This window comes from Aquarana catesbeiana, linkage group LG01 (genome assembly GCF_042186555.1).
Source record: "Aquarana catesbeiana isolate 2022-GZ linkage group LG01, ASM4218655v1, whole genome shotgun sequence".
In the NCBI taxonomy this organism is placed as follows: Eukaryota; Metazoa; Chordata; class Amphibia; order Anura; family Ranidae; genus Aquarana; species Aquarana catesbeiana.
Genome location: NC_133324.1, coordinates 984,222,980 through 984,247,632, shown reverse-complemented (window position 1 = coordinate 984,247,632; position 24,653 = coordinate 984,222,980). Strand labels below are relative to the sequence as shown.

The window sequence follows — 24,653 nt, the reverse complement described above, 5'->3', positions numbered from 1 at the left end:
GATGTGTGACATAAGCTTCTAAATGTTGTGCATAAAATGCCAGGACAGTTCAAAACCCCCCCAAATGACCCCATTTTGGAAAGTAGACACCCCAAGCTATTTGCTGAGAGGCATGTCGAGTGGAATGGAATATTTTATATTGTGACACAAGTTGCGGGAAAAAGACAAATTTTTATTTTTTTTGCACAAAGTTGTCACTAAATGATATATTGCTCAAACATGCCATGGGAATATGTGAAATTACACCCCAAAATACATTCTGCTGCTTCTCCTGAATACGGGGATACCACATGTGTGAGACTTTTTGGGAGCCTAGCCGCGTACGGGACCCCGAAAACCAAGCCCCGCCTTCAGGCTTTCTAAAGGCGTAAATTTTTGATTTCACTCTTCACTGCCTATCACAGTTTCGGAGGCCATGGAATGCCCCGATGGCACAAACCCCCCCAAATGACCCCATTTTGGAAAGTAGACACCCCAAGCTATTTGCTGAGAGGTATAGTGAGTATTTTGCAGACCTCACTTTTTGTCACAAACTTTTGAAAATTGAAAAAAGAAAAAAAAATACGTTCTTCTTGTCTTTCTTCATTTTCAAAAACAAATGAGAGCTGCAAAATACTCACCATGCCTCTCAGCAAATAGCTTGGGGTGTCTACTTTCCAAAATGGGGTCATTTGGGGGGGGTTTGTGCCATCTTGGCATTTTATGGCCTTCAAAACTGTGATAGGCAGTGAGGAGTAAAATCAAAAATGTATGCCCTTAGAAATCCTGAAGGCGGTGCTTGGTTTTCGGGGCCCCGTACGCGGCTAGGCTCCCAAAAAGTCCCACACATGTGGTATCTCCGTACTCAGGAGAAGCAGCAGAATATATTTTGGGGTGTAATTCCACATATTCCCATGGCATGTTTGAACAATATATCATTTAGTGACAACTTTGTGCAAAAAAAAAAAAAATTGTCACTTTCCTGCAACTTGTGTCAAAATATAAAATATTCCATGGACTCAACATGCCTCTCAGCAAATAGCTTGGGGTGTCTACTTTCCAAAATGGGGTCAATTGGGGGGGGGGTTGTGCCATCTGGGCATTTTATGGCCTTCAAAAATGTGATAGGTAGTGAGGAGTGAAATTACAACTTTACGCCCTTAGAAATCCTGAAGGCGGTGCTGGGTTTTCGGGGCCCCGTACGCAGCTAGGCTCCCAAAAAGTCCCACACATGTGGTATCCCTGTACTCAGGAGTATCAGCAGAATGTATTTTGGGGTGCAATTCCACATATGCCCATGGCCTGTGTGAGCAATATATCATTTAGTGAAAAAAGAAAAAAAAATACGTTCTTCTTGTCTTTCTTCATTTTCAAAAACAAATGAGAGCTGCAAAATACTCACCATGCCTCTCAGCAAATAGCTTGGGGTGTCTACTTTCCAAAATGGGGTCATTTGGGGGGGGTTTGTGCCATCTTGGCATTTTATGGCCTTCAAAACTGTGATAGGCAGTGAGGAGTAAAATCAAAAATGTATGCCCTTAGAAATCCTGAAGGCGGTGCTTGGTTTTCGGGGCCCCGTACGCGGCTAGGCTCCCAAAAAGTCCCACACATGTGGTATCTCCGTACTCAGGAGAAGCAGCAGAATATATTTTGGGGTGTAATTCCACATATTCCCATGGCATGTTTGAACAATATATCATTTAGTGACAACTTTGTGCAAAAAAAAAAAAAATTGTCACTTTCCTGCAACTTGTGTCAAAATATAAAATATTCCATGGACTCAACATGCCTCTCAGCAAATAGCTTGGGGTGTCTACTTTCCAAAATGGGGTCAATTGGGGGGGGGGGTTGTGCCATCTGGGCATTTTATGGCCTTCAAAAATGTGATAGGTAGTGAGGAGTGAAATTACAACTTTACGCCCTTAGAAATCCTGAAGGCGGTGCTGGGTTTTCGGGGCCCCGTACGCAGCTAGGCTCCCAAAAAGTCCCACACATGTGGTATCCCTGTACTCAGGAGTATCAGCAGAATGTATTTTGGGGTGCAATTCCACATATGCCCATGGCCTGTGTGAGCAATATATCATTTAGTGACAACTTTGTGCAAAAAAAAAAAAAAATTCTCACATTCCCGCAACTTGTGTCAAAAAATAAAATATTCCATGGACTCAACATGCCTCTCAGCAAATAGCTTGGGGTGTCTACTTTCCAAAATGGGGTCATTTGGGGGGGTTTTGTGCCATCTTGGCATTTTATGGCCTTCAAAACTGTGATAGGTAGTGAGGAGTGAAATCAAAAATTTATGCCCTTAGAAATCCTGAAGGCGGTGCTTGGTTTTGGGGGCCCCGTACGCGGCTAGGCTCCCAAAAAGTCCCACACATGTGGTATCACCGTACTCAGGAGAAGCAGCAGAATATATTTTGGGGTGCAATTCCACATATGCCCATGGCATATTTGAGCAATATATCATTTAGTGACAACTTTGTGCAAAAAAAAAAAAAAAAATTGTCACATTCCCGCAACTTGTGTCAAAATATAAAATATTCCATGGACTCAACATGCGTCTCAGCAAATAGCTTGGGGTGTCTACTTTCCAAAATGGGGTCATTTGGGGGGGTTTTGTGCCATCTTGGCATTTTATGGCCTTCAAAACTCTGATAGGTAGTAAGGAGTGAAATAAAAAATTTATGCCCTTAGAAATCCTAAAGGCGGTGATTGGTTTTCGGGGCCCCGTACGCGGCTAGGCTCCCAAAAAGTCCCACACATGTGGTATCCCCGTACTCAGGAGAAGCAGCTGAATGTATTTTGGGGTGCAATTCCACATATGCCCATGGCCTGTGTGAGCAATATATCATTTAGTGACAACTTTGTGCAAAAAAAAAAAAATTGTCACATTCCCACAACTTGTGTCAAAAAATAAAATATTCCATGGACTCAACATACCTCTCAGCAAATAGATTGGGGTGTCTACTTTCCAAAATGGGGTCATTTGGGGGTGTTTTGTGCCATCTTGGCATTTTATGGCCTTCAAAACTGTGATAGGTAGTGAGGAGTGTAATCAAAAATCTATGCCCTTAGAAATCCTGAAGGCGGTGCTTGGTTTTCGGGGCCCCATACGCTGCTAGGCTCCCAAAAAGTCCCACACATGTGGTATCCCCGTACTCAGGAGAAGCAGCTGAATGTATTTTGGGGTACAATTTTTGTAATTTTTTTTTGTCATTATTTAATCACCTGGGACAAAAAAAATAAATATTCAATGGGTTCAACATGCCTCTCAGCAATTTCCTTGGGGTGTCTACTTTCCAAAATGGGGTCATTTGGGGGGGTTTGTACTGCCCTGCCATTTTAGCACCTCAAGAAATGACATAGGCAGTCATAAACTAAAAGCTGTGTAAATTCCAGAAAATGTACCCTAGTTTGTAGGCGCTATAACTTTTGCGCAAACCAATAAATATACGCTTATTGACTTTTTTTTACCAAAGACATGTGGCCGAATACATTTTGGCCTAAATGTATGACTAAAATTGAGTTTATTGGATTTTTTTTTATAACAAAAAGTAGAAAATATCATTTTTATTCAAAATTTTCGGTCTTTTTCCGTTTATAGCGCAAAAAATAAAAATGGCAGAGGTGATCAAATACCATCAAAAGAAAGCTCTATTTGTGGGAAGAAAAGGACACAAATTACGTTTGGGTACACCATTGCATGACCGCGCAATTAGCAGTTAAAGCGACGCAGTGCCAAATTGTAAAAAGTGCTCTGGTCAGGAAGGGGGTAAATCCTTCCGGGGCTGAAGTGGTTAATATCCATACAAGACCCAAAGGGCCTGGTAATGGACTGGGGGGTACCCATGCCATTTGTCTCACTGATTTTCATCCATATTGCCGGGACCCGACATTACATTAAAGCCCCAAGCAGTTTAAAATGACTTTTTTTCCTTTAAAAATGTCATTTTGTGCAGGGACTGTTCTAAGCACGGGAAACATGCGTCACTTTACAGGCATACTATATACACCCCCCAGGTACAATATTTAAAGGAATATTTCACTTTTTTTTTTTTTACATTAAGCATCATTAAAATCACTGCTCCCAAAAAAACTGCCATTTTTAAAAGTTTTTTTTGCATTGATACATGTTCCCTGGGGCAGGACCCGGGTCCCCAAACCCTTTTTAGGACAATACCATGCAAATTAGTCTTTAAAATGAGCACTGACTTGATTTCGAACGTTCGAGTCCCATAGACGTCAATGGGGTTCTAACGTTCGTGCGAAGTGCAGTACCTTTGCAGGTTATGGTGCGAACTGAACCGGGGGGTGTTCGGCTCATCCCTACTGCAGAGGTTGAAGGGTTGTGGGGTCAGCCTGTCAGTGCTCAGATCATACGCCGCACACTGCATCATATTGGTCTGCATGGCTGTTCTCCCAGAAGGAAGCCTCTTCTAAAGATGATGCACAAGTAAGCCTGCAAACAGTTTGCTAAAGACAAGCAGACTAAGGACATGGATTACTGGAACCATGTCCTGTGGTCTGATGAGATAAACCTATTTGGTTCAGATGGTGACAAGCGTGTGTGGCGGCAACCAGGTGAGGAGTACAAAGACAAGTGTGTCTTGCCTACAGTCAAGCATGGTGGTTGGAGTGTCATGGTCTGGGGCTGCATGAGTGCTGCCGGCACTGGGGAGCTACAGTTCATTGAGGGAACCATGAATGCCAACATGTACTGTGACATACTGAAGCAGAGCATGATCTCCTCCCTTCAGAGACTGGGCCGCAGGGCAGTATTCCAACATGATAACCACCCCAAACACACCTCCAAGACCACCACTGCCTTGCTGAAGAAGCTGAAGGTAAAGGTGATGAACTGGCCAAGCATGTCTCAGACCTAAACTCTATTGAGCATCTGTGGGGCATCCTCGAATGGAAGGTGGAGGAGCGCAAGGTCTCTAACACCCACCAGCTCTGTGATGTCGTCATGGAGGAGTTGAGGAGGACTCCAGTGACAACCTGTGAAGCTCTGGTGAACTCCATGCCCAACTTTGTGGGAACAGTTTGGGGACGGCACCTTCCTGTTTTAACATGACTGCACACCAGTGCACAAAGCAAGGTCCATAAAGACATGGAGAGGTGGTGGAAAATGTACTTCAAGTGCAAAAATTCACATTATAATAGTAACTAAAACATATAAAATTAAGTGTAACAATCTAAAAAATAAAAATTCCAAAGTGCTCTAATGGTGGGAACCCCCCAACTAAAAACTTGTTGCACTTTAAGTTAATATGTATAGCAATTATCTATAGGAGGGGTTTCCACTATCCCTGCTAAGCTTCATTTTATACAGTATGTCTTATTCTCAGTGTGATGTGTATTATATGTGAAGTTGGGAATCAGAGAGATCGGTATTGTGGTAATATTGAAGCTTATTGAGATTTCCATACATTAGAGGATTCCACCATTATTGTTAAGTTATTGATCAGTAATGCCGTGTACACACGACCTGACTTTTCAACAGCAAAGGTCTGACGGAACGAATCCGCCAGACAATTCGATCATGTGTGGGCTTTATTGGACCTTTTCTGTCGAAAAAATGAATGACTTTAGAAATAGAACATGTTTCAAATCTTTCCGATGGACTCGACTCCTATCGAAAAAAACATTAGTCTGTATGCTAGTCTGACGGACCGAAAACGACGCAAGGGCAGCTATTGGCTACTGGCTATTGAAATTTCTTTTCTAGTCCTGTCATACGCCATCACGTTCGAATCAGTCGGATTTTGGTGTGATCATGTGTAGGCAAGTCCGTTTCCTTGGAACTCAGTCGAAAAGTCCTTCGGAGTTCAGTCCGATGAAAAGTCCGCTCGTGTGTACGCAGCATTAGTTAGCGCTGCACTTTTTTTCGTGGTGTGGGAACACATAACAGTGCTTAGCGGCAGGCCTTTTACTGACACTTTTTTATTTTCCCTCCAGTAGTTTATTGTAAATAGTAGTGTGGTGATTACCTATTATACTAAAGATCGGCACGTGGCATTAATAAACATCAACAGATTTCAGTTGTGCCCCACCAGGCGCCCCTCCCACCATGACCAATGTGCCTCTCTGCAGAGTTCATCTCCCCATCCCTGCACTTATTGCACTGATTGGCAACACTGATAGGCAGCAATGATTGGCACTGATAGGCGGCACTGATTGGCACTAATAGAAAGCACTGGTACTGGCAGGTGGCACTGATTGGCACTGACAGAGGAGAGGGAGTTTCACACTCAGGGGATATTGACACTTAGTGAAACTGTCATGTAATGTAACTGCATGCAGAGAGAGATCAGCTGTCAAAATTCAGCGTTGATGATGGGGTAGGCGGGACCCAGCAGCTATCAAACACCAGACAATGATTGGGCTGCTTAAGAAAGGGGGCGGGGCCACATACACACTGCGGCTAACCCAGACCCTATCCCATTGGCTGGTGTTTGATAGCTGGTGGGTCCCGCTCACCCCCGACATCAACGCTGAATTTTGACAGCTGATCTCTCTCTGCATTCAGTTACATTACATGTCAGCTCTGGCAAACGTCAATATCAGCTCAGTGTGATACTGTCTGACAGGCAGCAGAGACTGCACACTCATTGGATGCAACCTTTCACAGCAGTCCCACAGGCAGTTCTCGGGAGACACCCGGCACAGGTTATCAGGGTGTGCCCAGGCACACCTGGCACACCACGTGCACACGCCTATGAACGGTAGGCTTTTACCCTCCAATCCTGGACAGTTGTCATGGAGGACCGTCCCAAACATCAACATTTTACAGATGGAATCATTCACTGAAGAATTTGTACAAGCAGCACATCATTCATTACAAGAGACATTCATTTCTGTTATCTCTGAACACCTTATCAGCTTGTCCCACCTCCAGACTCCCAAATCCCTCATTGTAGAAGAAGAAGGAGACCAACTGTCTCTATGTTCCCCAACAAGACTTTCTAAGAACAACAATTTTTTCTAATAACATCTTTCCGTAAAGTCCTTCTAGACAGGGAACCTGTTATTATATAAAAAACCTAACATTAGCATATAAGCACTTAGTAATGTCATTTCATCATTAGTAAATCATATCATTACTTTTATCCAATGAATATGTCCATACAGGAAATGTAACAATTGTGCTGCCCCATAAGGATTATAGAGGTCCCGGGACTGAAGGGACAATAGTGATTGTAGTGTAGTGCCCCTCAGTGGGCTACTAGTGTTAGGTAAATGTAGTTTTTGGCCTCCCTGTAATCAGGGGGAGCGGTGATCGTTTGTTAGTGCCTGTTCTAGGTTCTGCTGACATAAATTTGAGATTAAATATCTGCTACAGAAAAGAGGTTTCCCCCATTCAATGGGACTTTATAGGCTCAGAGAGGAAACATAGATTTATAAACTGAAGCTTTATTATTAAAGAATTACATACAAAAGGTAGTAAATATATCAGAAATAGTACACAGTAAAAAGAAGGGGTACACAATGGCACAATGCAAAATCACACAGTATCAGTATTGGTATCTACATGCAGAGATTGCATAGGCATATCCGACGCGTTTCGGAGTCACTTGGCTCCTCCCTCAGGGATAGCTCTGTAGATAGTGTGGATATAGTAAAGTGACCCAAACTGTCACGCCAGTAAAAACATCAAAGTTATTCAACTGTCATAACATCCATAACCTCCCCATATTCCCACCTGGATGTGGAGCAGGCAGGGAGGGTGGGAGCCTCAACCAAACGGGGGTCAGTTCAGCGAACACTGAGACCACCTAATGTGGATGTGCCTGTAGTATCCAGATAGGGAGCTGTTTAAGACAGGTGAGAAATACATAGGTGACCACCAATAAACAGAGGTATATGAGCACACCAGGGGGCATCTAACACAGCTCTAATTATTGGACTCCTGCACCATGTCACACCGTACATCTAATGGTCAGCTGGTGCAGGATCACTTTCCCCGCATCCCACTGAATTCTGAGATATAGGGGGTGGCGGAACTTAGACCCTGGCCGGTATATTCATGCCTCTTCAGCCGATCCCTGTCAGGAGAGTGAGTGACCAGCAGGGGGCTGAGAGGGGTATAAATAGGCTGGAGCTTGGAAGGGCTCTTTCTTGTTCCTGGAGGAGTAAGACCCATCCTGAGGGCTGTGGTATCCCTGGGAGAATGCCTGTGGGGTCCTGGCTCCTGCTTGGACTGGAGGACCTCTGGCCCAGCCTCCCGAAGGAATGCAGAAATCACATCTGAGGATCCAAGACACAGACAACACGTACAGAAGATGACTGATACTGCAGGTGGCAACACAGCATACAGGACACCGTGAGGACCTACCATGTGGATTCCAGGTAGACATGTGCAGAACAATATCATTTGTTTAGTTTCGATTAGTTATTTACATACATTTGTTTAGTTACATTTTTTTTATTCATTTAATTTGTTTTCGGGATTTGTTTGGTTTATTCGTTTTTGAATCAATTCGAAAAGTTTTCAAATCAATTTTGAATCGTTATCGAATCAATTTCAAATAAATAGTTTTCGAATTTGAAAAGTTTTCAAATTCGAAACGTTTTTGAATTCAAATCGTTTTCCAATTTCCAAAAAGAATAAAGTAGAAAAGAAAATAAAAAAAACATTGTTTTTTCTATTCTATTTCTTTATTTTCTATTCTATTTTATTCTCTTTGGAAATTCGAAAACTATTTGAATTTGAAAAGTATTCGAAAACTACTCGAAAACGATTACATTTGAATTTTGTTATTTTGGATTCGTTTAAATTTGGTACTATTCTAATTTGGAAATTTGGATACATCCGAACTTCCGAATGATGAAAATTTGTCTGAATTTTATTTCAGAATGAAACGATCCGCACATGTCTAATTCCAGGGACAGGAGAGCTCCCAGCACTACACTCAGGATTATACTTCTACTGAAGACTTCCTGTCTGGAATCTAGTTACCCTTCACATCCAAGAGGGAGGTTCTCACCCAGATTTAGTGTCCTCCATTACAGTTTATTAGACATTTTGGAGTATCCCAAAACTTCCCCTCCCCCTATCCCATTTTTTAAACAAATAAACTGCAAAAGGACATCCAAGACCTGATCTGTGACTTGACAGTGGAAATGTGTTGTGCCTGGCTGCTCTGGGCATACCAGGAAATGGAACCTGGGACTAGACATGTGCAATTCGTTTGGTTCCGAATTCGTTTTTTAACAATTTTGACAATTGTTAATTCCGAAATTTTCGGTTTTCTGAATTTTTCACTTTCCGAAATTTCCAAATTTAGAATTTCCGAATTTTGAACTTGTGAATTTTCAAATTTCTGAATTTTCACATTTCCGAAAATTCGAAATGTAGGAAATTAGGATATTCGGAAATTAGGATATTCGGAATCTTGGAATTTCGGAATTCGGAAATTCGAAAATTCGGAAATTCAGAGATTTCGGAAATTAGGAAATTCTAAAATTTTGAAATTTGAAAATCCAAAAAGAAGAATGAAAATCTGAAGATTCAAAAGAAAGAAAATCCGAAAATTCGAAAACCAGAAAATCTGAAATAATAACTAATAACTATTAAATTATAGGTATTGGAATTTCCTTTCAAATTTGGCTGTTAGTGTACATAACCAGTACCAATGTATCCAAAGTCACAAATTATCTGAAATGCTTGGAATATAACAATCTAATAATAAATATCAATAATAATAATAAAACCTTTTTATTATTATTATTTATTATTAATTTGTTCCATTCCATTTGTTTAGATTGTTATTTCGGATAATTTGTAACTTCAGATAAATTTGTATTCGTTATGTTCACAAACAGCCAAATTTGAAAGGAAATTCCAATACCTATAATTTAATAGTTAGTTATTATTTTAAATTTTACAGATTTTCATTTATTTTTCATTCTTTTTCAGATTTTTGAATTTTCGAATTTCCGAATTTTCGAATTTCGAAAATTCAAAAATTCAAAAATTCAGAAAATCGAATTTCAAAAATTCGGGAATTCATAAATCCGGGATTCGAAATTCGGAATTTGAAAATTAAAAAAATTAAAAATTTGAAAATTCGAAAATCTGAAAATCGAAAATTCAAAAATTAGAATTTACGAAAAAAGCAAAAAAACGAATAAAATTAAAATGAAAACAAACAATTTTTTTGTCAGTGCACATGTCTACCTGGGACCAAGCAGCAGGACCAGTCTCGGGTCTGTGCTATACTAGTAATAGTTCAATCTGTCTGATTGTTATATCTATATCCAATCATTGATCAATATTCCTATATACAGAGCCGAGGATTTCCACTTCCTCAGACTGTATACCCCTCCCCCGTCACCTGTCCACATTACCCCACCCACACCACAATCCCCGCCCCCTCCACATCATAACCAATAGGAACAAGACTAGCACTGGCTGTATTCATAGTGATAATCATCACAGCCAATCACAGTGAGGGGGAGGAGCAATCACAGATCCATGGATTGGTCATGTAAAGGAACCTGTGAGGACAGAAATGTAGGAATTCTCATTGTGGATATTAAAGTGTGTGTCTAGACAAATCCTATTGTTCTAGATTTGGATGGAGTGGGGGAGGATTAGAACCCCTGTCAGGTTTTTACTGCTATCCGGGGCTCCTTTAGAGAGATTTCCCCTCACTTCCTGTCCTGGTGACAACATTTTACCAGACAGAAAATGAAGGAAAATCTACAACAGGGACACAGACAGAAATAAAGATCTGACAGGGGTTCTAATCCTTCCCCTACTCTACTAAAGATAATTTTTTTTATTTCTGTCTGTGTTGCTGTTGGAGAGTTCTCCTCACTTCCTGTCTGGGGAAATGTTGTCACAGGAACAGGAAGTGAGGGGAAATCTCTCTAATGGAACCCCAGATAGCAGGAAAAAAATCTGATAGAGGTTCTAATCCTCCCCCACTCCATCCGAAGCTGAAAATAACCCTTTCTTCTATAGACAGACAGTGATGGTGGAGACCCCGGGGCCGTCATCCTGATCCTGGCTACACTATGTAGTGTGTCACTGACCCAGAACAAGCATGCAGCCAGTGAAGGCTGAACAATCTGACCTCCTGCATGCTTGTTCCTGGTCAGTGACACACTAGGTAGTGAAGTGAGGTTTAGGATGAAGATGACGGCCCCGGAACCTGCAGCTTTATAAATAAATCACTCATGTTTCCTGTCCTCTGCTTCCTTCTATTGGATGAGTATTGCACCAATCACCAATCAGATCATCCACCTTGTGATGTCTCTGGGCAGATCTCTCACTTCTGATTCCCCCCACATATCTTTATACAACCTCCCCCTACCCCCCATAAAAATACCCCGGCATGGAGGGGCTCAGTGAAGGTGGTGGTGAAGGTGTGGAGATGTCGGATCGGGTCACACAGATCATAAAAAGAGATCCGCCCGGCCTCATAATCCAGATCTATCCTGACTCTCCCACTGGAGATACCGCCGGGTAATGGGGTCTTATTACTGTCATGTATCACTGAGAACTGATTATCCCTCCCCCACCCCTTCAAACTCCAGGACTTCTTATTATTTCCAATCCATGACTGATCTCTTCTCCTGTCTATACTGGGGTAACACATCCCGACTATCCAGTACTCTGCCCCCCCGACATCCACTTCCCAGTAATGTCTCCCTGAGGAGAACCTCTGACTGCTCATCACCTGAGGACACTGAAACCTCTCTGGTGTTTCTGGGCGATTCTGATGTGATAATGAGTAGGATGCAGTTTTCCTGTCATCTGATATATGTAGATCATTAGCAGCTGTCCTCACATCCAGTAATATGTCTGTAACCCCCCTCTCTACATTTACCCCAGACATGATATCAGATAAACCTGTGTGTAATGTGTGTGAGATCCCCCCCACATCCAGATCCCCTCCATCATGGAGGAGTTTATCATGTCTCTCTCTGTCCTCATCATCTCCATCCTCAGTATCACACAAGTCACCTGTGTCTGATTCCTGTAGGACAGTCAGTGGATCCGTCATGTTACACAGCATCTCAATGTCCCCCATCTTCCTGGACAGCTCCTCCTTCTTTATTTCCAGATCCTGGACCAGATCATTGATTATCCCGGAGATCCGCTCTGCCTGCCCGGAGATTTCCCTCAGGACTCTCTTCTCCAGATCTTCCAGACGTCTCCTGAGGTCTCTGAACAGGACAGTGACTCTCTCTGTTTCATCATCTGCTTCTCCTTGTACTTTCCTCCTGTGTTCCTGCAGACTCTGGACTCTTTTCTCCATCTCCTCTCTCTCTGTCATAAGTTTCTGCAGAACATTCCTCAGTTTCTTCTTCTTCATCTCAGAGGCTTCATCCAGAGATTCCTTCTTATGGCCGATGTGATCTCCAATCAGACAGCAGGACACACAGATACAGGTGGAGTCCTCAGTGCAGTAATACTCCAGGATCTTCTTATGGACAGAGCATTTCCTGTTCTCCAGGGAAGTTGTGGGGTCACATAAGACGTGTTCTGGTGACTTGCTGTGGACTCTCAGGTGATTGTCACACAGAGAAGCTTCACACAGCAGACAGGATTTCACAGCAGGTACAGGAGTGTGAATACAGTAAGTACAGAAGACCCCGGACTCCTCCTGCTCTGGATGGGTGGACAGGAAATTCTCCACTATGTTACGTAGTGTTATGTTCCTCTGAAGGACAGGGCGTTTCCTGAATGTTTGTCTACATTCAGGACAGGAATAAAATCCAGACCTCTCCTGTGTATCCAACACACGATCAATACAGTCCCGGCAGAAGTTATGTCCACATTTCAGGGTTACAGGATCTGTATAAATGTTCAGACAGATGGAACATTCCAGCTCCTTCCTCAGATCAGCAGACGCCATCGCTGAGAGCAGAAGAGAGAAATGAAACTGAAAGTATCTGACACTCATTATAACCAGTTCTGTACATTCCTACACAGGGAGGGGCTGAGACTGAGACACGTAGTCATAGGAACTTTTATACAGAAGAACACAGATAATACAGTATCTCACAAAAGTAAGTACACCCATCACATTTTTGTAAATCTTTTCTTCTATCTTTTCATGTGACAACACTGAAGAAATGACACTTTGCTACAATGTAAAGTAGTGAGTGTACAGCTTGTATAACAGCATAAATTTGTTGTCCCCTCAAAATAACTCAACACACAGCCATTAATGTCTAAACCGCTGGCAACAAAAGTCAGTGCACCCCTAAGTGAAAATGTCCAACATGATAACGGGTCCCAGGAAGCACAGTTGACATCGGCCCTCAGGACCAGGATGTCTTTTGCGGACATCGCCGGTGGCCGTGTCCAGCTGGGGCATTTTTACAATCAGCATGAGCCCATGGCCTTCAGCTGAGCCGCTGCGGCCATAGCATGGACCCGTGCAACCAGGGGTGCGGAAAGGAGGAGACGCAATGTTATACAATTGCGTTGGCAGGAGGGCCTTGCTTGTGCTCCGAGGAGGGGCGAGGTGTTGGATATGGTTCTGGCCTTGGGGTTCAAGGTTGCAGAAATCTTTGCCATTATCCACCCCTTGAACTCCTCGGTGTACGACATAGGTTTCCTGACCCCCATACTTATGGAGTCCTTCCTGTCACGTTATGAGGTGGTCAGGGGCCGCCCGAGTTAGAAATCCTTTCAGGTGATCCCTCTGTCCCGTCAGGATGAGGTCAAGAAAGTTATGATTCTTGTGAGGAATGAGTTGGTCCCCTCGGAGGATATTGTAACATGGCTGGGCAGATTTGGGCAGGTAATGGCCCCCCAAAAAAGAGGTTGATACACGGGGCATATGGACAGGGAGCTGGACGGTTCCTGTCAAGCTCTGCAAAATCAGCCTCTCTGTAACCCATATACCAGCTTCAGGTTACATAGGGAGGGACCGGATTCTTGCTTTTTATCAGGGGCAGCCCAGACTCTGTTTTAAGTGCAACACCCCCCTGCACTACAGTACAAATTGCACTGAAACCAGGTGTGCCAAATGCAACAAGGTAGGGCATTCAGCTGAGTGGTACCCCCGGATACAGTGTAACCTGTGTGTTATAATGGGCCACCCCTTAATTCTGTGCCCTGCAGCCTTTAGGGGCAACCCGTCATCTGAGGTTGGTGGTGCCCCGGTGACTCCTACGACCTCTGCTGGGCCTGCAGGTCCCAGGTCAATTATCGCATCGGCCATTGCCCTCCAGACCGATGGTAGCCCACCGGACCAAGGCAGAGGGTTCGTGGTGGGATCTGGGAGGCGGCCCCCTTCTGGTCGTTGGTCAGGCCCATCGCCCAAGGGAAATAAAAGCCCCTCAAAACTGAGTCGACTGGCCAAAAGGAGGGAGAGGAACCTGCCCCTGGTAGAGGGTGGTGATCAAGAGGGATCTCGGGAGGGTGCAGAGGTATGTGTACCTCATGCGGCAGTAGCCCCCCAGACCCAGGTGCCAAGCACATCCTCAGGAATCCCTAAAAAAAATAAACCACGTCCAGAGCCTAGGGTGGTGCTTAAGCATCTAGGTGACTCACAACCGATCCCAATGTGGTAGCAGGACCCTGCTCCCCTGCCCCCAGATGGCATGCAGCTTGGTAGCTCTAAGGTCCTGGACCCTCCAGAGGCGAAGCCTTGGTCCCAAAGAAGAGGGAAAAGGACAAGGAAGAAGTCTGTTCAGGGGACTCAGCCTGAGGAAGGGCTACCCCCCAGAGCAGAAAAAAAACACAGGGATGAAGGTTGGAAGACAGTGAAGTGCTGAGGCAGAAACAAAAGTCCTTCCCCTTCTATGGCTGTTGGGGATCCAGTGCTAGACACTGGTATGACCCCAGCAACACCACAAACTTTGTTGAACAACAAATTTGCGGTCCTTGATCCCGCCAACATGGATCTCCCAGGCAATCAGCCTGTTGAAAGGATGGAGGAGGAGGTGGGTTGTGGGGTTTGATGTGTTTTTGTGTGTGTATGTAACAGACCAATCGTTAAAGAATCTACTTTAACGATTGAGAATGGCGATACCCCCTCTAATCAAGCTTGCAACCATTAATGTTGCAAGCATAAAATCTACAAGGGCTCGTTACATGGCGTTCACTTTTCTCAGCCAAATTGAAGCTGACATTTTATTTTTTCAGGAGACCAGGTTAACATCTACGGCAGAGATGTTTCTCGCTAAAAGGGAGTGGAGATGGGGAGCCTCCCTCTGGTCTCTTGCGGCCAAGCCGTATAGTGGAGTGGCAGTTCTCTTTAAAACTGGGTCGGTAGTTTGCCGACGAGTCATTGAAGTAGAGATTGGAAGGTGCTTAGTGGTTGACGCCATCGTGAGGGGGCAATTCCTCAGGTTAATGAACTTTTATGGCCCTCAAAACAAGAGGGACAGGAAGAGCCTCCTTACGATGGTCAAGCCTTATCTTTTTTTCATCCCAGCAGGTGGTCTTTGGGGGTGATTTTAACACAGTCACTAGGCCCAAAGACAGGGTGGGCGCCGGAGGCCCCCTGGGATATGATAGTATTTTTCTAAATAGCATAGCAAGGGATGCTGGGTTGGTGGACGTGCACATTCGTCACCTCCCCAACCACACAGGCTTCACTTTCTCTAGGGGTAGAGGTAGGTTTGGAATAGACCTACTACTTTTTTTTAAGTTGGGACTCTGTCTTTGCGGCTACCGAGCTACAGGTAGTGGAGTTCTCTGATCACTTCTGTCGGTAGTTCTGAATGTAGCAGAGACCCCTCAGAGAGGCCAAGGTCTGTGGCGTCTGAATGTGACGCTCCTTGAGGGTACTGTAGTTAGGGAGGCCTTTTAGACATTCTATTTAGACCAAGCCATGCTCCTTGAGAGTGGCTGCTCCCACCTGGAATGGTGGGAAGCAGTAAAGAAAAGGTCGGAGGGCTTTTTCCGGGATGTCTCAAAAGCACCGGGCTGTTTCCAAGTTCAGAAGTTGAGGGGACAATTAGATCGCCTAGTCTCTTCTGGTGGCTCTCAGAAAAAGGTGTCTGACCTGAAGCTTCGGTTAAGGGAGCTCCAGTATGACCACCTCCCTTCTCTCATTTTTGAGAGGGATTACAGGAAGTTTTGCTCCCCGGACCCTTACAAGAATTGTGGAGAATTGACGGGTTTGAAGGTCATACATGGCCTTAGTGATGCCTCTGGGTCCCTGGTGAGGTCCAAACCAGGTATCCTGGGCGTTGTTGGGGAGCACTTTTCTGAGCTTCTGTTATATTTTGTACATATAAGGCTGTAAGGCCTGAAGATCACCGTTCTGTTAGTGTATTGGGGTGTTGCTAGTGTCTTGAATTTTTGTGTGTGTGATAAGGTTGTGCTTGGCTAAATCAAACGTCAATCCTGGTGGCAAAGTCCTGGATAATTGCCAGATGACGTATTTTTGCTACCATGCAAAGTCTGCTTGTATTTTAAAGTTGCAGTTACTAAATAAAAAAAAAAAAATATGGCCTCTGCCGCGTACACACGATCAGACTTTCTGGCATACTTGGTCTGGCACACTTTCCGACGGACTTTGTCCGCCAGGTGCGCCGGACTTTAAAACGGATGGACTTGCCCACACACGACCGGACTTTCCGGCGGGCTAAGTCCGCCCGTCTTTCCGACGAACTTTTGCCGGAGTTACGGTGGACTTTCAGAATGAACGGACTTGCCCACACATGGACAAGTTCGTTCATTTTGAACGTGACTCAGGTACGACGGGGCTAGAAAAGGAAGTCAATCTTGCCGCTTTTATCGGCGAGATTGACACCTTGCGAGCCCCGTCGCGGGTCATACCAGGCCCTTAGGTCTAGTATGGATTATAAAGGGAAGCCCCTATGCCGAAAAAACGGCGTGGGGTCCCCCCTAAAATCCATGCCAGACCCCGATCCGAGCACCGGGGTGATGTTGACCATACCCCCTAAAACGTCACAGTCCCAGCATGCCCAGGGACTGACATCATATGGGGGCGGGGTCTCAGCCTATATAAGTCACAACGGAGCCCTCAGAGAGCAGTCCAGCCAGAGAGACCGTTGTGTCAACATCTGGAGAAGAGAAGAGGGAAGAAGACAAGAAACCAAGAAGTCCGGACCTCCGCTGGCAAGAGAGCGGCCTGAAGACAGCAGAGGAGCTGGCCGAAGAACTGGAACACCGGGAGAAGAGGCCGGAGAGAGCGGAGAAGAACCAACCGGACGCCGGGAGAAGAGGAACCGGAGGGACCCCCGAAGCCAGAAGAAGACCCCCCGAGCTGTTTAATAAATTATTTTAAAAACCTGTGTAGTGTGTTTTTGTAGAATAATTATATTAATTCGGCTTTATAATCAAGATCTGTAAGTATGCAGTCTGGGTCCCTTTTAAGCTTTGACTTTGAAAAAGCTCTCTCAGCTCAGCATAAGACAAATCTTGAAATAGCTAGGTTGTGTGCGTGTCATTTTTTGTATCGGTTGTCCTGCATGTGCAGAGTTAATGACTAAGAGGTCAGTAGGTCAGTGGTTTCACAGATAAGAATATACTCAGTATATCTGTCATAGACTTTATTGTAAAGATCTTTTTAAAGGTAAAAACATATATTATCCATAATATAGTTAGTTATTTGATATAGTTATTTAATTAGTTAGCTAGATTGAGTTTGTGTGAAGTAATATATATTTATATATGTATCCAATTATAGTTTAATATGCATTTGTAAGGTTTGGTACAGAATTGCATTTCTGTAGCTTAAAAGATATCCATTACAAGAATTCGGCCATTTGGAAAGGTCATTCACCTTTAGTTTTTTATAAGAATCTGCTGTGTGTTACTGACAATCAAGAAGTTTAAGAGACGTGTTAGCTCATGGGAAAGAGAATATTTAGAAGAATCACGAATATGATCATTTCATTTTTAGTTCTAGCCGTATATGGCTATGGCTTTAGTCTGCTGACTAGTTGATTTGAAATAGTATAAAAACAGAGTGACACTTCACTTCTGGGCGCACACACTTCACTACACTTCACTACACTTCACTACACAACACACACAACACATGTCCTACACACACACACAGAAGGACTTCATTACTTTTTCACATACACAAAGAAGAACACACGCATTCTTATGCCGCGTACACACGGTCGGACTTTTCGTCTACAAAAGTCCAACGGACGCTGACGGACTAAAGCTGGCTGGTAATCCGATCGTGTGTGGGCTTCTCCGGACTTTCAACTGACTTTTTTAGCCTCAAATCCGACGGACTTTAGATTTGAAACATGCTTCAAATCTTTACGTCGTAAGTACGACGGACCCCGAAATCCGCTCGTCTGTGTGCTAGTCCGACGGACAAAAACCCATGCTAGGGCAGCTATTGGCTACTGGCTATGAACTTCCTTATTTTAGTCCGGTGTACGTCATCACGTACGAATCCGTCGGACTTTTGTGTGGTCGTGTGTAGGCAAGTCCGTTCGTAAGAAAGTCTGCCGCAAGTCCGCCGAAGGTACGTCGGAAGTCTGTCGGACAGGCTGTCGGACTTTTGTAGACGAAAAGTCCGACCGTGTGTACGCGGCATTACTCTACAGAAGACATTAGGCCTAAATACAGCCTACCTCACAAACAGCTGCTAGAGCGGACATCTCTCTGACATAGAAAAGCACAAACGGAGCTGAGACATCTCTTGAACATTCTTGATACAAGTTTTTGTTCTTATTATTTTGTTTTACTACATCAAGCTGTAAGAAGAATTTAACTTTGTATATTTTCAAGTTGTTTGCCAAGTGTGACCAAATAAACTCACACTTTGTTTTAAGACAGCCTGGCTACTGAACTTTTGAACAAAACGCCTAAGACACTGTTGAGATAACACGTGTCTGAGAGGAGAAGGTATTTTTACACCCTCTCTACAGTTTTACAGTTTTATTATTGACACTTTTTTCCCCTAGGTGAATGGGTAGGTGTACCATGTACCCCATACTCATTCACATAGGGTGGGGGGCCGGGATCTGGGGGCCCTCTTATTATAGGGGGCTCCCGGATTCCAATAAGCCCCCCCGCCCGCAGACCCCGACAACCAACGGCCAGGGTTGTCAGGAAGAGGCCCTTGTCCTCATCAACATGGGGACAAGGTGCTTTGTGGTGGGGGGGCCCTGCAGGGCGCCCCCTCCCCCAAAGCACCCACCCCCCATGTTGAGGGCATGTGGCCTGGTAGGGTTCAGGAGGGGGGGGCGCTCGCTCGTCCCCACCCCCTTTCCTGACCGGCCAGGCTGCGTGCTCAGATCGGGGTCTGGTATGGATTTTAGGGGGGACCCCACGCCGTTTTTTCGGCGTAGGGGTTACCCTTTATAATCCATACCAGATCTAAGGGCCTGGTATGCCCCGCACTTGCCGCAATAGGAAAAATTGTTTTTCCTATTGCAGCGAGCGCGAAATGCAATACCCTGCCCTTGCGTCGTAATTGGTCCATTGGACCAGCATACAGACGAGCGGGCTTTCTGCCAGACCAGCACACAGACGAGTGGACATTCCACCAGAAACTGAGTCCGACGGAAAGATTTAAAACACGTTTCAAATCTAGGTCCGGCGGGCTTTTGGGAAAAAGTCCACCGGAAAGGTCCGCCGGAGCCCACACACGGTCGGATTGTTTTCAGAACTCTGCATAGAAATCCATGCACTAGCAGACAGAGTGCTTCAAGTGGAGACAGTAACAGAAAGGCATGACACAGTCATCCGCCGAGCCACCAGAAAGATTGATGCCCACACCCTTCAGCTCAGGAGATATGCAGCGCCACGTGGAGGACCTGGACAACAGGGGAAGGAGGCATAACTTGAGAGTGAGGGGAATGCCGGAATCTATTGAAGGGTAACAAATCTCACAGGCGGTAACCAGCCTTTTCAACAGCCTGCTCACCCGACCGTTACAAGATGCGATTGGTATGGGAAGAATCCACCGCGCCCTCAGACCCAAGAGCAGGGACACGGATCCCCCCAGAGACATAGTCCACTAAACAGCAGACTATAAACTTAAAGAATGGATCCTGAGACAAGCAAGGGGATGACAACAAATCACATGAAACGGCAACCATTCAAATTTTTCAAGATTTATCTGGCATCACGTTGCAACACAGACGTGATCTGAAACCCCTGCTGGATACCCTTCATGCTAAGGGTATCCATTACAAATGGAAGTTTCCTTTCTGCCTGTCTGCCACGCTTCAAGGCCGAACTGCATTGCTCAAAGTGGCAGAAGATCTGCCTCATTTCTGTCATACCCTGTGAATCCCCCTTGTGGAAGTTCCTAACTGGTATGCTAGCTTCAGACGCGCAGTTAGCATAAGAGATAAGCCACCGGAAGAACCCATGGAAGCTCAGGATACCGGGTACCAGAGGCGACGATCCCCATCGGGTCACAGAAACCACACCATGTCGCGCAACCCGCACCAGGATCACAGCCCTTCCATCTCTCTGAGATCCAGGAGAGCACGCCGGGATCGTTGATTTCCCGCGCAAAATGTTTCATCAATGAAAGTACCGTTAACCCCGTTCAGACCTTTTAAAACTCAGTTTATTCCCAGTTATATGATTCTTGTGTTATACTACATGACACTCACCGAGGACGCTTTTTGCCTTCCTAACATTCTCTATGCCTACTACTACCCAGCAACACTGGACTCAGCAAGGTGCCTGCATGACTGTCAAGCTGGGCTCACAGATCTCCCACTCCTTGACAAACAAACTACAACTCCCATAACACCCTGCGGTTCTCAACTTGAGATGGAACGGAAGCCGCAACTGATCCCACCACACTTCCGGCAGGAACTCCCAGGACACACCCACAGCTGACGCAAAGTGATGATGCCTTCTGAAGAATATTATTAATATCTAATATTCTTGTATCTCAGAGGCGCTTCCGGATGAAATAGCATTGATAGCAAAACTGACTTAAAACAAAGTGTGAGTTTATTGTCACACAATTGGCATCATAAATACAATGTAAAAAATATAATAGTTCAGTTCAATGTAGGTAAAAATATATGAAATAGGAAAAAGAGTTATAAAGCTGTAATAGCTTATGAAAGCATGTATGCTTCATGGCTGCTGTCTTTCTCCATGCTGTGTGTCCTTCAAGAAGAAACAGGAAATGACGTTCTTAGTCTTCTGGCAGAATTGACAGCTGTCCCAACTTGTCAAAGTGTCTTGTAAACATGTCAGTATCTATCCTAGTAGCTGTGTGTGTGTATCTGTGAGTGTGTCTGTCTGTGTGTCTTCAATATGGAAGCATTGGCTTTATATGTTACATGTGAACGTGTGAACGTCATAACCTCACACCAATTTAGAACCTTGTATGGCACATATTCATTTCTGCTAGCTTCAGTATGCACTCACAGTCATATATGGCATACGATTGACAAGCCCACATGTAACACTCCATATTTGAAGTAATATGCTGATCATGTAATGTCGTATAACCAAACATCTATATAATATGAACACATATTATCAACTTTACATTAAATAACTATATACTAGTACTTATTAATATGACTGGAACTACAAACTAACTTAACTTAACAGGATATAATCCACAATGTATATTCCTTTAGCTATGTGGACACATGTCTATTTTCGTCTTCTCATGACATTCTACACCAAGATACCTTAAATGTCATACTCAAATTGGCTACACCAGAAAAATCCAGCAATGCTCCGCTTTAGAAGAAGAATCATGTCAAATCTATTGATCAAGGTCATTCACACATACTCTATTTATCATGATTAATCATAAAACCAAATATGTTTTGCAAGCTTGCCATGAATATAATATAACACCTATAAGTGCCGAATTATGAATTTGGAATAATATTCTAACAATCCCCCCTGAATTATGATTAATCATATCAAAATATTCTAATACACTCAAAACATCATTCGTGTCACATTTACACATCCTTGTATCAAATGATTGAACACAATATTCCTCAGAACTGAAGCAGCTAGAAATAACTTTCCTTCTAATCGTTTTTTTCTTTACTTTAACTCCTCTTAGATCTATCTATTCAAAATCTTAAAATAATTATATAGAATTTAAAAATGTATAACATAATGATGACTCATGTCTATAATTACTATTATTAATAATAATAATAACAATTATTATTATTATTAAAATAAATTATGCAATAATATATTTCCATATTTGTGCTCAAATAATATTTAGCTTTGGAAATATACTTTACACTCTAAAACTTGTCATAACTTTCCATAGTTCTATGGAGTGATATGTTTCTTAAGTTATGAACAAAAGATGTTCTATAAACTAAAATGAGTGTACAGTTGTTACCTAAAAATATTCAATATATGAATAAGGAAAATAAATAAAAATAATAATGATAATCCTAACTTAATATGAACATTAATATCAGAATAATCTGATTATCAAAAAATGTATATGTGGACAAATGTTTGAGTCCCAAATTTTTATCTATAGTAGATAAAGTTTCTTCTGATTAATTTTTTCTTCATGAAATGTCTTTAAAGTCTCTTCTTCAAGTTCTGTTAGATTAGAAAAATCTTGTTGAATAAGATAAAACAGTCATAAATCTGAAGTATAAATCTTTTGTCCAATATTCGTCCCTAGAGGATTCCTTCTTTAACTTTGAATTTTCCTGATATTCTCTTTTCTCTTCATATGAGCTTGTTATCTTCCATATTTATTTGATTTTAGATGCCATTTCTGTAAAAGAAATGCAGTATCATTAATCAGGCATAAAATATTTTCATTAAATTCTTGTAACTTTTTTCCAACAAATGTTAAAACATTATGAGACAATAACTTGTGCATTTGTTAAACTATATGTAAAATAACACTATCTTATATTTTCCTTCAAAGAGAACTTCTGTATGACAATGTACTGTCCTTATCCTATCTAAGATGGCCTAAACTATAAATCATATGTACTGTGAAGTTTAGGTATGACAGGACGCAACACCTCCTTTGGTCATGATACAAATCTCTGTTTTCACAAACAAAAGAAAAGTTTTGTACCACCCAGAGATGACAATGGACTATGCCTTTGTTCTCATCTCTAAAAGATTAGAAATGTGCGTAACTGTATTCTGTGTTGAAGCTCTTATTCTAGTGTTAGACTGTTCTGCAGTAACAAATACTGGCTCTATGTCCTTCTCTGTTCTTATGCTGGAAACCTGAGATAGAGACTTCTCAGATGCAGCTGTATAAACATGTGCTGGTGTACATTCCTGAAGATGTCTTCCTTTTACATCTATCTGAATGTGTTTGGATGATAAAGCTCTGAACCATAGAGGATATGTTTTACGACATTCTTTAAAACTATCTTCCTCAAAAATACCTTTTAGTGAGCAGTCAGGTGTCTGTACAATGATTTTGTTTGATTTCACTATTCTCTCTGTAGCTTTAATTGCATAGTAAACACTTAGCAGTTGCTTTACACCTGACTCAAAAGTTTTTTCCAAAAATGATAAAACTCTGGAGAAATAGGCAATTATTTTCTCCTTACCTTCTTGTAATTGAGACAACGTTACTGAGATGGCATTCTCAGATACATGAGTTTTCAAAACAAATGATGCTTCAGAACAAATCTCTATTGTACTTAATATTGGAGCATTCTGCAAATCTTTTTTCAACATTTCAAAGGCATTTTTCTCCTTTGGACCCCATTGGTCAACTATATTACCTTTATTTCTCAAAAGATTATATAGTGGATTAACTTTTTCTGCGAAACAGTGTACAAACTCTTTGCAATGATTTATTCTATGCAAAAATTGACGCAATGCCTTATGAGTTGTTGGAGGTGGGATTGCAGTGATCTCTCTAACTGTTTCTTGCAACAGTTGTCTCTTTCCTTGACTAATTTGCATGTGAAGGTATTTCACTTGACTTTTCATCAGCTGAACTTTTGTCGTGTTTAATTTTAAACCTTCAGCTTGTAACATCATAAACAACTCAGACAAAAGAGCCAAATGTTCATCGATATTCTGAGTACTCAGCAGAATCGTATCCACATACTGACAAATACAGTCTGGCCTAGAAAATTTTGAAAGTATTTTTGCTATAGTTTCATGAACTATACCATCACCAATACCTAGGCCAGGTATTAATCGAGTGAACGTATAAGTCTCTTTTCTGAATGTGAATGCGAATTTGTACTGGCTGCTATTCGCTAAAGAAAGGGAAAAATGGCTATTCATAATTTTTAATACAGAGAACACTTTGTCCTCAGCATTCAAATTTAACTTTAAGTTAGATTTATCAGGAAGAACTGGGTTATTTGTGATATGTTTATTCAATGTCCTTAAGTCAACTGATAAAGAATATGAATTATCAGTATTTTTGATAGGCCAAATACAGTTATTTACCACTGATTTAGCTTTCTTTACAATTCCAAGTTGTAAAAACTCTTGAATAATGGCAGAAAGTGGACCAACTGATTCTAGTGGTAACTCATACTGATTAAGGGGTTCTGGATCTTTTCCCTCAATATTCAATTCAGTATTTTTCAAAGTTCCAATGTCATTTTTGAACTTTGACCACAAACTTGGAAAACGTTGTACCACTTCCTTTAGAGCACAATTACCATCAACATCAGGCCATTTTTGTTCTGTAGACATATTGGTAATGGAACCAACTTTACTGTATACAGAGGGATCAATAAGCACTGATTTGGGCCTAGATGGATCTTTCCAAATACTTTTATTAGCCAAATCA

At 42.7% G+C, this 24,653-nt stretch overlaps 1 protein-coding gene across 1 annotated transcript in view; it reads right to left on the bottom strand.

Moving 5' to 3' along the window:
* Positions 1 to 12,864, bottom strand: part of LOC141129201 (uncharacterized) — a 34,505-nt gene extending 21,641 nt beyond the window's left edge. The window contains exon 1 of the mRNA XM_073617074.1: positions 11,262 to 12,864. Within this exon, the coding sequence (XP_073473175.1) occupies positions 11,262 to 12,851 (1,590 nt within the window). The 5' untranslated portion in view covers positions 12,852 to 12,864. The remainder of the gene's footprint in view (positions 1 to 11,261) is intronic.
* Positions 12,865 to 24,653: the final 11,789 nt, after the last annotated feature.